We start from the raw sequence: 15,397 nt of genomic DNA on the forward strand, positions 1-15,397 counted from the left end.
ATAGGGAAAAGAACCTGCTGACCAGATATTCATCTGGCTACCGTCCTTAGCTAGCAGATTATTTTATCCCCTGGTTAAGGGCTTAAAAAAAACTTTATTCAGAGAGAGTATGGTAACAATGAAAGAGTTTGCAAGCCAGTAAGAGCTGGAGACATCATTAGCACCTGGAAAGAAACATTCGGAGCAAGTAGAGCAATGGAATAAACCCTGCAAAGACGTAGGGCTTGGAAAACATTCTTCAGAGAGCGTAACAATGAAAGAGCTTGCAAGCCAGTAAGAGCTGGGAACATCGTTATCCCCTGGTTAGGGCTGGAAAGAAACTTATTTGGAGCAAGTAGAGCAATGGAAAAAACCCTGCAAAGACTTAGAGCTTGGAAAACATTCTTCGCAGAGAGTAACAATGAAAGAGCTTGCAAGCCAGTAAGAGCTGGGAACATCGTTAGCACCTGGTTAGGACTAGAAAGAAATTTATTTGGTTTAAGTTAGAGCAATGAAAAAAAAACTCTGCAAAGACTTACAGCAATGAAAAAAACCCTGCAAAGACTTAGAGCTTGGAAAACATTCTTTGCAGAGAGTAACAATGAAAGAGCTTGCAAGCCAGTAAGAGCTGGGAACATCGTTAGCACCTGGTTAGGGCTAGAAAGAAACTTATTTGGCTCAAGTTAGAGCAATGAAAAAAACCATGCAAAGACTTAGAGCTTGGAAAACATTCTTCGCAGAGAGTAACAATAAAAGAGCTTGCAAGCTGGTAAGAGCTGGGAACATCGTTAGCACCTGGTTAGGGTTAGAAAGAAACTTATTTGGTTTAAGTTAGAGCAATGATAAAAACTCTGCAAAGACTTAGAGCTTGGAAAACATTCTTCTCAGAGAGTAACAATGAAAGAGCTTGCAAGCTGGTAAGAGCTGGGAACATCGTTAGCACCTGGTTAGGGTTAGAAAGAAACTTATTTGGCTCAAGTTAGAGCAATGAAAAAAACCATGCAAAGACTTAGAGCTTGGAAAACATTCTTCGCAGAGAGTAACAATGAAAGAGCTTGCAAGCTGGTAAGAGCTGGGAACATTGTTAGCACCTGGTTAGGGTTAGAAAGAAAGTTATTTGGCTCAAGTTAGAGCAATGAAAAAAAACTCTGCAAACACTTAGAGCTTGGAAAAAATTCTTGGTAGAGAGTAACGACGAAAGAGCCTGCAAGGTAAGAGCTGGGAAGATTGGTAGCAGCTAGTTAAGGCTGGGGAGAAAAAAAAGCTACATTCAGAGTATAAGACGCACCCAAATTATCAGGTGCATCTTACCCTCTGAACGAAGAATACGGTGATTATTTTCTGCCAATGAGAAGCATTTTTATTCTTTGCTCTTCGTTTGTTCTCTGCACGGCCTGAGCTTTCAGTCTGATCGAGGCTGATTTTTAAATCGGGCCGGTGAGTCCTTTGCAATTGATCTGTACACTTTCCATCATCGGTCTCCATTTAAAGTGAATTAGACTTTAAGACTTGTGTTAGGAATCCAGCGGGCGGCTTTGGAAAATTCTCAGTAGAGATAACGCGATGATTGGCAGGCCCTTCCTCTTCCTTCTAATGGCATTCCAAGTGCTTTAGTGAAAAACATTGATTTTTTTTTCTCTCCACCTGCCAGCAACTTTCTATTCGTAGCTAATTCAAAAGTAATTTAATTGCATGGGTGGCCCCGGAGTTTCATGGGGTCAGTTGTTTCATCTTCGGTTGGGAAGCTGCCTGTGAGGCTGCCCTGCTCTTCGAAATAGATTTCTCCTTATAGCTAGAATAAAAAGGTGTGGATGAGCAGTGCGAGGTTTGGGAAGTCCTTACAAGCTACAGTGGGGGACATTTCTCCCTTTCTTTCTTTCTCTCTCCCTTTTTCTTTCTCTTTCTCTTCCACCGTCTTTCTCTTTTCTTTCTCTTTCTCTTTTTATTTTTCTTTCTCCCTTTATTTTTCTTTCCCTTTCTCTTTCTGCTTCTCTCTCTCTCTCTCTTTCTTTCTTTCTCTCTCTCTTCTTTCTCTGTTTTTCTTTTTATTTCTCTTTCTCTTGATCTCTTTTTCTTTCTCTGTCTTTATCTTTCTCACTCCCTCTCTCTTTCTCTTTCTCTTTCTCTTCCTTTTTCTTTTTCTTTTTTCACCGTCTTTCTCTTTTCTTTTTCTTTCTCTTTTCTCTTTCTTTTTCTCTGTTTTTCTCTTTCTCTTTCTTTCTCTTTTTCCTTTCCCTTTCCTTTCTCTGTCTTTCTCTCTCTTTCCCTCTCTCTTTCTCTTTCTCTCTTTCTCTCTTTTTTATTTTTTTCTTTCTTTTTTTCTCTTTCTCTCTTTTTCTTTCTTTCTCTTTCTCTCTTTTTCTTTCTTTCTCTTTCTCCCTTTCTCTCTCTCTCTCTCTTTGCATCTCTCTCTTTCTTTCTGTTTCTTTTTCTCTTTCTTTCTCCCTCTTATCTATTTATATTTATGATTCTTGTTGTGGCTTTTGGTGCCACCATCAACATAATTCTTAAAGAGCAGCATAGTGGCCTAGTGGTGAAGACACTTACTTCCACTCAGAAAGTTGAGGGTTCAATCCTAGGTAGCAGCAGACGTTTCTCTTTCAGGGTGCAAAGAAAAAAAAAGATTTGCTCTGAACCCTACATGGCGTCAGGAAGGGCAACCAGCCAGTTAAGTCTCAGCTCCATCCAGCCACTCTCTCCCCCAAATTAAGGGGCTACAAGTACAAAAAAGGGAGTTTTTATCAATATATACTGCTCAAAAAAATAAAGGGAACACTCAAATAACACAATCCTAGATTTGAATGAATGAAATATTATCATTGAATAATAATATTTCTTTACAAATTGGAATGTGCACAACAGCAGGTGAAATTGATTGTCAATCAGTGTTCCTTCCTAAGTGGACAGTTTGATTTCACAAAAGTTTGATTTACTTGTAGTTATATTGTGTTTAGTGATGGGCGAACTCAATTGTGTTCGGGTTCGGCAAGTTCGGACAAACTTTAGGCAAAATTCAGCCGAACCCAAACCCAAACGGGGAATCCCATGAAGAGATTCTGGGGGCAGAGCTTTGATGTCATGTATACCGGCAGGTTGCTAAGGATGCCAAGGTGATCACTTCCTGCATTCCATGGAATCCAGGAAGTGATCACCTTGGCGTCCTTAGCAACCTGCCGGTGACGTCAAAGCTCTGAACTCCAAACACAACCCCGAACTTTGCCCGAAGTTTCAAAAAAAATTGTGTTCGTGTTCGGCATACCGAACACTGCAAAATTCGGTACGGACCCGAATTGTGCGAGTTCAGTTCGCCCATCACTAATTGTGTTGTTTAAGTGCTCCCTTTATTTTTTTGAGCAGTGTAGTTCCAAATCTACCAATTGTTATTTTCAAAACATAGGTGTGGCTCTCCTTGTCTGCAGATCCAAACCTTTGCAGAACTCTCATCATCTCCAGAACCAGATTATGCTTTTAATTTTCCCCATTCTTTTCTCTGTTTCTCTTTTTCCCCCTCTTCTAGCTTTAGTTACCAACAGACCACCTCAGCCGTTGTACCCGGTAGAGAATCAGACCAGTCTTCTTGAAGTCCAGTTGGGTAAGTTCCTTCCAGAGAGGCGGTTGATTGACATGCAGCCGAGAGAAAAGCCGTGACTGATATTGCGACACGCAAATCAATATGTGGCTTTCTCCCCCGCAACGGGGCAGAGGGCTCCTTCCAACAAGGGTCACCAGGAGGGGATTCGCATAGGATTGGAGAATGGAGCAAAGTGCCTGAGGTTCAGCCAAGGACACAGTGAATGGATGCAAAAATCAATGCGTTAACTCTTGAAGCGCTGCAATGAAACCACGGCTTCTCAGGTTACATGCAAGAAATGTTGATAAAAATTCAATGTAGTGGAAGAGATTGGGATTGTATTTATTTTTTAAAAAAAATTTTTTTTAAAAAATTCTCTACAATTTTCACATATGTGTGTGTGCACGCGCACGAATGCATATTTATTTATTTATGTATTCATTCATTCATTCATTTATTTAATTTGTCAAACATGTATAAGATCGTAGTACTTTGTATAAACATAAGTGAAAAGTAATGATAAAAGAGGATAGTAGGACAGGGACAGAAATAATACTAATAAATTAATAGTAATAGTAATAGTAATCCTTCCCCCTAGGCCATTACAAGTTATGCATGGTATGTTTGTGTGTATGTTTGGTTTTTATAAATAAGGGTTTTTAACTGTTTTATTATTGGATTGTCACATGCTGTTTTTATCATTGTTGTTAGCCGCTCCGAGTCTACGGAGAGGGGCGGCATACGAATCCAATAAATTAGTAGTAGTAGTAGTAGTAGTAGTAGTAGTAGTAGTAGTAGTAATAGCAATAGCAATAGCAATAGTAATAGTAATAGTAATAGTAATAGTAAGTAATAATAATAATGATAATAATAGTAATAGTGTTTGCTTATCCATTTAAGTAAATTTTTATTATATAATTAATCATTTCCTTGTGCTTTTAAATGTCTAACTTCTGTTTCTATTAGTTAGCCATTGGTAAAACAAATCCCATGTTTTAAAAAAATCCAGTTTTTTCTTCTTTCTCCTTAATTTCAAGTATTCATCTATCCATTTCTAGTGTGTACTGTTTTTAATCTATGCTTGCAACTTGCGTTTAAAGTGTATTTTAAGAAAATATTTCATGTGTTTTAAGGTCCCTTCCAGCTGTATTCTGATTCTTCTTCTTAATAATAATAATAATAATAATAACAACAACAACAACAACCACCACAACAACAATAATAGTGTTTGCTTATCCATCTTAGTAAACTTTCATTATATAATTAATCATTTCCTTATGCTTTTAAATGTCTTTCTGTTTCTATAAGTTAGCCGTTGGTAAAACAAATCCCATGTTAAAAAATATCCAGTTTCTTCTTCTTTCTCCTTAATTTTAAGTGTTAATCTATCCATTTCTAGCTTGCACTCTTTTTAACCTATGCTTGCAACTTGCGTTTTAAGTGTATTTTAAGAAAATATTTCACGTGTTTTAAGGTCCCTTCCAGCTGTATTCTGATTCTTCTTCTTCTAAATAACTCTCATTTTGTTGTAAACAAAGTCGGTTTCCATAGATCACAAATGAACTGCCTCCTGATATATATGTAGAATAAATATACCGCTAAGCTCTTCTATCAATCCATGCGCCACTATAACCTAATTTCAGGCTTCAAGCTTGGATGCAAAGAAGCACAATTTCGTTTTCAGTTACAAGTTGACAAAGATGAAAACAATCCTATTAGACAAAGACAAGAATTTATTCTTATTTTTCTACTTGGTTGTTTTTTTTTTAAACTTTCGAATATTTAGCAGGGTTAGAACTTGCAAAAGAGATGGCAGGAAGCCGCTCTGATAAATTATATCAATTTTCGAGGGTTTTGATGAGATTGAAAATAACGTTCACCCCAAGAAGATAAAGAATCACGAACAGGTTTCAGCCCTACATAAGTAAGGCATGCAGTTTGGATCAATGGTGGGAGTCAAAATATTTTACTACTGGTTCTGTGGCGGTGGATTGGTAGGAGTGCCGTGGCTTGCTGGGCGTCACAGGTGAAGGATACAGTACTACAAACTCTCCATTTCCTCCCTACTCCAGGGGAAGGATACTGCAAAATCTCCATTCCCTCTCTACTCCATGGGAAGGATACTGCAAAATCTCCATTCCCTCTCTACTCCAGGGGAAGGATACTGCAAAATCTCCATTTCCCTCCCTACTCCAGGGGAAGGATACTGCAAAATCTCCATCCCCTCTCTACTCCAGGGGAAGGATACTGCAAAATCTCCATTCCCTCTCTACTCCAGGGGAAGGATACTGCAAAATCTCCATTCCCTCTCTACTCCAGGGGAAGGATACTGCAAAATCTCCATCCCCTCTCTACACCAGGGGAAACATACTGCAAAATCTCCATTCCCTCCCTACTCCAGGGGAAGGATACTGCAAAATCTCCATTTCCCCTCTACTCCAGGGGAAGGATACTGCAAAATCTCAATTTCCCCTCTACTCCATTTCCCCTCTACTCCAGGGGAAGGATACTGCAAAATCTCCATTTCCCCTCTACTCCAGGGGAAGGATACTGCAAAATCTCCATTCCCTGTCTACTCCAGGGGAAGGATACTGCAAAATCTCCATTCCCTCCCTACTCCAAGGTAAGGATACTGCAAAATCTCCATTTCCTCCCTACTCCAGGGGGAAGGATACTGCAAAATCTCCATTCCCTCCCTACTCCAGGGGAAGGATAATGCAAAATCTCCATTCCCTCTCTACTCCAGGGGGAAGGATACTGCAAAATCTCCATTCCCTCCCTACTCCATGGGAAGGATACTGCAAAATCTCCATTCCCTCTCTACTCCAGGGGAAGGATACTGCAAAATCTCCATTCCCTCTCTACTCCAGGGGAAGGATACTGCAAAATCTCCATCCCCTCTCTACACCAGGGGAAACATACTGCAAAATCTCCATTCCCTCCCTACTCCAGGGGAAGGATACTGCAAAATCTCCATTTCCCCTCTACTCCAGGGGAAGGATACTGCAAAATCTCAATTTCCCCTCTACTCCATTTCCCCTCTACTCCAGGGGAAGGATACTGCAAAATCTCCATTTCCTCCCTACTCCAGGGGAAGGATACTGCAAAATCTCCATTTCCCCTCTACTCCAGGGGAAGGATACTGCAAAATCTCCATTCCCTGTCTACTCCAGGGGAAGGATACTGCAAAATCTCCATTCCCTCCCTACTCCAAGGTAAGGATACTGCAAAATCTCCATTTCCTCCCTACTCCAGGGGGAAGGATACTGCAAAATCTCCATTCCCTCCCTACTCCAGGGGAAGGATAATGCAAAATCTCCATTCCCTCTCTACTCCAGGGGGAAGGATACTGCAAAATCTCCATTCCCTCCCTACTCCAGGGGAAGGATACTATAAACTCTCCATTTCCTCCCTACTCCAGGGGAAGGATACTGCAAAATCTCCATTCCCTCCCTACTCCAGGGGAAGGATACTGCAAAATCTCCATTCCCTCCCTACTCCAGGGGAAGGATACTGCAAAGTCTCCATTGCCCCCCCGACTCCAGGGTAAAGATACTGCAAAATCTCCATTTCCCTCCTACTCCAGGGGAAGGATACTGCAAAATCTCCATTCCCTCCCTACTCCAGGGGAAGGATACTATAAACTCTCCATTTCCTCCCTACTCCAGGGGAAGGATACTGCAAAATCTCCATTCCCTGCCACCTTCAAGGGAAGAATACTGCAAAATCCTCATTTCCTCCCGATCAGCTGGGACTCGGTAGGCAGAGAATAGATGAGATTGGGGCCAGTCAGAGGTGGTATTTACCAGTTCTCTGCTCAAACTTTCTGGTACTGGTTCTCCAAAACTGGTCAGGACCTGCTGAAACCCACTTTTCGTCTGGATTGGCAGATAGATTCCTGGATGAATTCTGGACTCAAGCTGTGAGATGTTGTGCTGAAGTTAGTTGGGGGAAAGATCAAAAGCAACGTGAGAAAATATTATTTCACTGAAAGAGTACTAGATGCTTGGAACAAACTTCCAGCAGGCGTGGTTGGTAAATCCACAGTCACTGAATTTAAACATGCCTGGGATAAACATATATCCATTGTAAGATAAAATACAGGAAATAGTATAAGGGCAGACTAGATGGACCATGAGGTCTTTTTCTGCCGTCAGTCTTCTATGCTTCTAACATGGTTTATTTTCCCCCTTCTGTTTGTTTTAGCCGTTGCAGTATTGAACACAGTCTGGATTTGTGATTCTAGGAAAATCTCAACCCCTGTCCGTGTTTATAAGCAAGACAATATGTCTAAGCCTCTGGAAACTATCAGCAACTCTTGACAGTTAATCTAATTACAAAGAGTGTGGAAGAAAACAAAACCAAAAAACTCGGATGAAAAATTTTCCTGTTGCGAGCCGTGCCACATATTTTTCATGTTTCCCTTCCCGAGTGCTTTGGAACACTTCGAAATTTCACTCTCGAAAAACCCTCAGAAACGAGGATAGGATATTAGTCAGGGAGCATTATCACGCCGAAGGTTGCCGTTTGAGTATATTTTGCCAGTTCTGAATTTGGATAGGATTTATTGGATACGTGGCTGGGAGGGGGAGAAGGATACATAAAAATAAACAGCTTTGCGGTTTACCAGAGGGAGAAATTGAAAATTAAAAACCAGGTAGATTATCAGTCCGTTCTCATCCTTCGTTAGGAAAAAGAAAACTTAAATACAAAAACCAAGCTTTTGAAATGGATTCACAGCAGCGAAGGGCTGCAAAAATTTATACTACCGCACTGTGGGCGTGGCTTGTTGTGTGGGTGTGTCTTGATGGTCATGTGACCGGGTAGGAGTGGCTTGCCGACCATGTGATTAGGTGGGAGTAGTTTGACAATCATGTGACCCGGGCAGGTGGCTTAAAGGTCATGTGACTGGGTGGAAGTGGCTTGCCGACCAAGATAAGTTTTCAAATCGGTGCTTGGACTCTTTTTCAGTTGATTAAGTCACATTATTATTTGCCCCCAAAAGGACAAATGACAGACAGCATTTTATGTTGAGGACCATAGTCACATTTTAAGCTTTTGTACTGCACCCACAAGGTTCAGTAGAATAACAGATTAGGCAAGTAGTTCAATTTTCTTTAATTGCTATAAAAGTTCAGGTCTAGATAATGATTAAAATGATTAAAGCAGTTTTTCCCTAGAGAAGGAAGGACAATTTAAAAAACCTATTCATATACAAACTTTGAATAGTTTTTTTTTCCGTTGTTTTTCCTTCTCTAATACCTTGACCCCCAGGTTGAGAACCACCGTTCTAGACTCTCAACTTCTTTTTTATAGTGTCCAGTCTCCTATCATCCTTTTCCTTCCACTTAGGACTGTATGACTGCGACTTGTTGCTTGTACCCTAAGATTTTTAATAACGCCTGGCATTCTGATGGGCGCTCTTCCAATAAATATCCATTTAACTTCGGTGGCACTCCCAGCTAATGGTTTACTGCAAGGGAGCCCAATTAGGTTCTTCGCAAATCGAACGGCAGGCATTGACGCTCCGGCTTCCTCTCATTCTCTGCTAATTCGGAGCGTTTTTTTCCATCCTCCGTTGCCCAAGCTGAATAGTTTATGGTTCCAGAATTTACATATATTATAGCCATCCATGATTAAGCTACAAATTATAGTTCAGTGATCCAGAGACAACGGCTGGAGCTGGGTGAATAATTAATTAACCGCAGGTAATTTATGCAGTAAGTTTCAACCTCCCTCCTCTTTGCAAATTGGACATGAAGGGAGGGAAGAGTGACTTCACCCACCTCTCGATGCGTCTCAGCAATTTCGGTAAAATAACTCTTTGTCTGTCTTGCCAGCGACTCGAATGCCTATTTCTTTGGGAATTGATATTTAATACGGAAAGGCGATGTTTCCATAGGGCCTTTCAGCCTTAGCCGCTTCTCTCTTGTGGCTGATGAGATCAGATCTTCCCACGCTTAATTTTGAACAATTGTCGCTTGGCTAAGGCCGGCGTAATTGTTCTGGTGCTTTCGGTGTGCCTTAAGGCCTTCTGCCACACGAATCCCAGCGACCGATTAGGTCCCACAGAGTGGGCCTTCTCTGGGTCCCGTCAACTAAACAATGTCGGTTGGCGGGCCCCAGGGGAAGAGCCTTCTCTGTGGCGGCCCCGACTCTCTGGAACCAGCTCCCCCCAGAGATTAGAACTGCCCTTACCCTCCTTGCCTTTCATAAGCTCCTTAAAACCCACCTTTGTCGTCAGGCATGGGGGAACTGAGATATCTCCCCCGGGCCTACACAATTTATGCATGGTATGTTTGTATGTATGTTTGCTTAATAATGGGGTTTTTAAATATATTTTAAATTGTAAATTATTAGATTTGTTATGAACTGTTTTTATTGTGTTGTGAGCCGCCCCGAATCTACGGAGAGGGGCGCCGTACAAATCTAATAAATAATAATAATAAGTTGTACCTCTACCTAAGAACGCCTCGACTTAAGACCTTTTCTAGATAAGAACCAGGTGCTCAAGATTTTTTGCCTCTTCTTAAGAAACATTTTCTACTTAAGAACCCGAGCCTGGAAAAATTTCCCAGTTAATTTGAGAGCGGCACGAAGGCCCGGCCAGTTTCCAGCCATTCCCCCTGGGTTTCTCTCTCTGCCACAGTGTATGGGAGGCAGCCTCGTGCCGGGTGTATGGGAGGTGCGTGCTCCTCCTCGCCTTAAAGTTTGGGACTTGTTTGATTCCCCTCACCTCACCTTCTTCCTTCGGCAGCGACTGTCCTCCTCCTCCTCTTCTTCCTCCTCCTCTTCCCACCCAAATTCCGAGCTTTTATTTCTTTCCTAATGGGTTTGCACGCATTATTTGCTTTTACATTGATTCCCATTGGGAAAAATGGCTTCTACTTACAAACTTTTCTACTTAAGAATCTGGTCACGGAACAAATTAAGTTCTTATGTACAGGGACCACTTATTGGCGAAAGTTGCCGAAATCTCACTCGTACAAGCATCTTCACATGAAATTTCACTTGCTATGCATGCGGGCCCCAGGGGAAGAGCCTTCTCTGTTGTGGCCCCGGCCCTCTGATTACAACTGCCCCCATCCTCCTTGCCCCCCGCAGATTAGAACTGCCCCCATCCTCCTTGCCTTTCGTAAGTTACTGAAGACCCACCTATGTCGCTAGGCATGGGGTAATTGAGGTATCCCCGGGATAATATAGTTTATATGACTGAGTTGTATGGTTTTAATGATGCGGGTTTTTAGATGTTTTTAAGTGTTGGATTTATCACATTGTTTATCACTGTTTTGAGCCGCTATTGGACTGCCATTTGTCTCAAATTTAATAGGAAAGTGAACACAAGAACATGGGGGCACAATCTGAGGTTAGTTGGGGGAAAGATCAGAAGCAATGTGAAAAAAATATTATTTGACTGAAAGAGTAGTAGATGCTTGGAACAAACTTCCAGCAGACGTGGTTGGTAAATCCACAGTAACTGAATGTAAACATGCCTGGGATGAATATAGATCCATCCTAAGATAAAATGCAGGAAATAGTATAAGGGCAGATTAGATGGACCATGAGGTCTTTTTCTGCCGTCAATCTTCTAGGTTTCTATGACCGATAGGCATGCATGAACATTTCACCCCTGCTTTTTGGGAACAACTCTAACCCTGGAGGGCTAAGAATCTCCACCGACATCTGTCGATGACTGATTTGCCTGCATGCCAGGCTTTTAGGAATCCCCTTGCATTTTAACTGAGCTTCTTAAATTCACTAGGTGACTTAGACCGGCGTATATTAGCTGCTTCAGCGCCTGTCCTTCCACGATGCTGTTTAAAGTAAGGTGAAAGCCTCCATCCTTTAATTGATTACCTGCTTGGTTGTTTATCAAGCTTCCTGTTTTCGTGCAATAACCATGTTTGCGGAGAGAAAGCAAGAAAAGAAAAACGTGTCGATTTTTCCTCTCGGATAGAAAACGTCCAGTTTACCGGATGAAACCCTCAAGAAGATTGGCAATGCCCGAGGTACAAATCTACCAGCACGTATCCCTTGCTACACAAGCCTGACTTGTGTTGTTGTGTAATTACTGTATTTTCCGGAGTATAAAGCGCACTTTTTTCCTCCCTAAAAGAGGCTGAAAATTCAGGCAAGACCAGAATTCATAATCACCTAGTAATCGGTCCTAAAATCACCCAGCAAAATTGATATCCAATGTGGAACTAGAGCTCATCATCACCTAGTAATCGGCCCTAAAATCATCCAGCCAAATTTATATCCAATGTGGAACTAGAACTCTTCATCACCTAGTAGCCAGTCCTAAAATCACCCAGCCAGATTTATATCCAGGATGGGACTAGAACTCGTCATCACCTAGTAATCGGCCCTAAAATCACCCAGCCAAATTTATATCCAATGTGGAACTAGAACTCATCATCACCTAGTAGCCAGTCCTAAAATCACCCAGCCAGATTTATATCCAGAATGGGACTAGAACTCGTCATCACCTAGTAATCGGCCCTAAAATCACCCAGCCAGATTTATATCCAAGGTGGAACTAGAATTCATAATCACCTAGTAGCCAGTCCTAAAATCACCCAGCCAGATTTATATCCAATGTGGAACTAGAACTCATCATCACCTAGTAGCCAGTCCTAAAATCACCCAGCCAGATTTATAACCAGGATGGGACTAGAACTCGCCATCACCTAGTAATCGGCACTAAAATCACCCAACCAGATTTATATCCAAGGTGGAACTAGAATTCATAATCACCTAGTAATCGGCCCTAAAATCACCCAGCCAAATTTATATCCAATGTGGAACCAGAACTCATCATCACCTAGTAATTGGCTCAACATGATTTGGCTGCTTTCATGCCTAAGGTGGGTCTAGAACTCACCGACACCCAGCTTTATAGATCAGCACCTTGACCGCTAGGTCAAACTGCCCCCCACAAAGCACTCCAGCCTGTCTTTATCCTGATATTCCATTTTATGGGTTCTATTATATGATTTTCTCCCCCCCCCCCTCCCATGTGTGTGTATTTTTATTATTTTGCGATGAAATGTGAGGGCTGTGTAAATAGAACGGCAGTTGTGACAGCACTATGAATATTAATTAAAGCCCGAGCAACATCTGCCCATTTGGGTTGTTTCTCTTGTTTCTCTAAATTCCTCATCTTGGATTCGCCCGGTCTTATTTACACATCGATTGAAAAAGCCACAAAAGAACCGCATCGAAATTGCTATGCAGCCTTGCCACATCATTTCCCTAACATATTTTAAAAAAAAATGTTGCGCACGTCTCCTAAAAAATGTTGCGCACGTTTCTCTTTCGCTACCCTTGCACTTTTCTACGTACATTTTCATAATTCGCGCAAACGTTGGCTGTGCTTTTTATTTATTTATTTCCCCCCCTCATTTGTTTGTTTGTATAACTGCTTTGCAAAAATCTAGGGGGGGGTGGGAATAATCGAAAGTCATTTATTTGTTTGCAGGGGGTGGGGGGAAATAAAAGCAGAGAAACCAAGCTTTTAATGAAGTTTAAACTCCCTTCGGTCTTGATTGATTGATTGGATTGGATTGGATTTGTATGCCGCCCCTCTCCGTAGACTCGGGGCGGCTAACAACAATAGTAAACAGCACATGACAATCCAATATAAACAGTTAAAAACCCCTATTGTAAAACCAACATACGTACAGACATACCATGCATAAAATTGTGAAGGCCTAGGGGGAAAGAGTATCTCAATTCCCCCATGCCTGGCGGCAGAGGTGGGTTTTAAGAAGCTTACGAAAGGCAAGGAGGGTGGGGGCAATTCTAATCTCTGGGGGGAGTTGGTTCCAGAGGGCCGGGGCCGCCACAGAGAAGGCTCTTCCCCTGGGTCCCGCCAAGCGACATTGTTTAGTGTAACATGGGCATATTTGGGACAGCCCATGATTGCTCTCGCAGCTGTATTCTGCACGACCTGAAGTTTCCAAAACCTTTTTAAAGGTAGCCCCATGTAGAGAGCATTACAGTAGTCATGATCTTGGCTTCAGTGAGGAGCTCAAACCCCGACTGCCACTCAAAAAGGCCAACGTATTTATCTGCAAAAGGCTTCAACTGGCAGATAACCGCTGGCGACCTTACCAGCCGGCGCGGAGTTGCGGCGTGGCCGGGGGAAGGAGGCCGCCATGTTGGAGGCGGAGCCGGCGGCCCCACGTCATCCCCGGGGGCCGCAGTGACGTTGTTGGTGTGCGCTGGGCACACATTGGCCGGGCGAGAGTGAGGCAGCCCTATAAAGGGCTGCCTCGTGGCGCAGTTTCTCTCGCCCGGCATTGTGAGACACCCGCCCACCCTCCCTCTGTTACAGGGTGCATATGATGGGTCGCCCTTGGTGGGGCCGAGTAGGAATTTTTTGCAGCCACAGTAAATTGGCCGAGCTGTGGTTGTTTTTTCGCCTGCTCCACTCTGTGCGTGGGAGTGTGGTTAGGGGGTGGACTCACCGACTAGTGCCCCCCCCTCAAGGTCACTGGGGGGGGGACGGCCGATAGGGGGCGGAAATGGGCGTAAGCAACTGTGTGATCTCCTTTAGGGGCACCTCTACTGAGGTGTGGGGGGATCTCCTTCTCGGATTACAGGGCTCGACCGGCCTGGGTTCGGTGAGGGAGGTCCCTCCTGTGGCTCGCCGCATGGAGATTATCAGAGACCAGTGGCGAGCCATCCCACACGCCGTGGGGGCGTGGCAAGGGGCAGGGGGCAGGTGTAATTTTACCATGACCCTGCACCCAGGCTTGGAGCTTTCCCCCTAGAAGTTGCTCAGTTGAGTTTGGTTGGAAAGTTAACTCCGCCCCCATTTGATTTATGCACCACTGCAGGTCACGTGGGCTTATTTGGTTAAATAGTTAATTCAAGTTGGTTTTAATAAAAGTAACCCTATTTATACCCATTCCTTGTGTCCGACTGTTACTCCGACTGCGCCGCAAACGATGTTTGTGGTGTAAGAAATCCTATTTTTGCTTCAAAACAAATAAATCTTGCCTATTCTATTTAAAGCCGTGCGAGTGAGTTTCTTCATTCTGAAGTTGTGCAAATAATGTTGCTGTGAAACCCCGATCCAGGCACCGTAGTCTGGCTGGATGCTTGAGTTTAAATTAGGTTGAATTTGCATAACAGTCACAGCTCACGTTTTAACCTAGTTTGTTGCCGTGCTGCACTAATTGGGTTAACGTGCTTATTTTAAGACCCACATGAATAGAGAGCCTGTTTGGTGTTGTGGTTAAAGCCTCAGACTAGAAACTGGGAGATTTAGAGTTCTAGTTTGGCCTTAGCTATGAAAGTCCTTTGAGCCAATCACCAGGAGACGGTGAATTCTAGTCCTGTTTTAGGCATGGAAGCCAGCTGGGTGACTTTGGGCCAATCACCAGGAGACACTGAATTCTAGTCTCGCCAAAACATTAAAAAAGGTTAAAGGGTTAAATAATGTTCGGGAGGGAAGTGTTTTTAATAGGAAAGTGAACACAAGAACAAGGGGAGGACAATTTGAAGTTAGTTGGAGAAAAGATCAAAAGCGACATGAGAAAATATTATTTTACCGAAAGAGTAGTAGATGCTTGGAACAAACTTCCAGCAGACGTGGTTTTGGTAAATACACAGTAACTGAATTTAAACTTGCCTGGGATAAACCTATATCTACCCTAAGATAAAATACAGTGGTACCTCTACTTATGAACTTAATTCATTCCGTGACCAGGTTCTTAAGTAGAAACGTTTGTAAGAAGAAGCAATTTTTCCCATAGGAATCAATGTAAAAGCAAATAATGTGTGAGATTGGGGAAACCACAGGGAGGGTGGTTTCCTCCCAGGAGATTCCTAGAGAGG

At 42.7% G+C, this 15,397-nt stretch overlaps 1 protein-coding gene across 1 annotated transcript in view; it reads left to right on the top strand.

The window, feature by feature from the left end:
- The window catches only part of IL1RAPL2 (interleukin 1 receptor accessory protein like 2), a 336,211-nt gene that overhangs the window by 246,249 nt on the left and 74,565 nt on the right, over positions 1 to 15,397 (top strand). Inside the window, exon 5 of the mRNA XM_070759926.1 lies at positions 3,497 to 3,571. Coding sequence (XP_070616027.1) covers positions 3,497 to 3,571 — 75 coding nt within the window. The remainder of the gene's footprint in view (positions 1 to 3,496; positions 3,572 to 15,397) is intronic.

This window comes from Erythrolamprus reginae, chromosome 8, assembly GCF_031021105.1.
Source record: "Erythrolamprus reginae isolate rEryReg1 chromosome 8, rEryReg1.hap1, whole genome shotgun sequence".
NCBI lineage: Eukaryota > Metazoa > Chordata > Lepidosauria > Squamata > Dipsadidae > Erythrolamprus > Erythrolamprus reginae.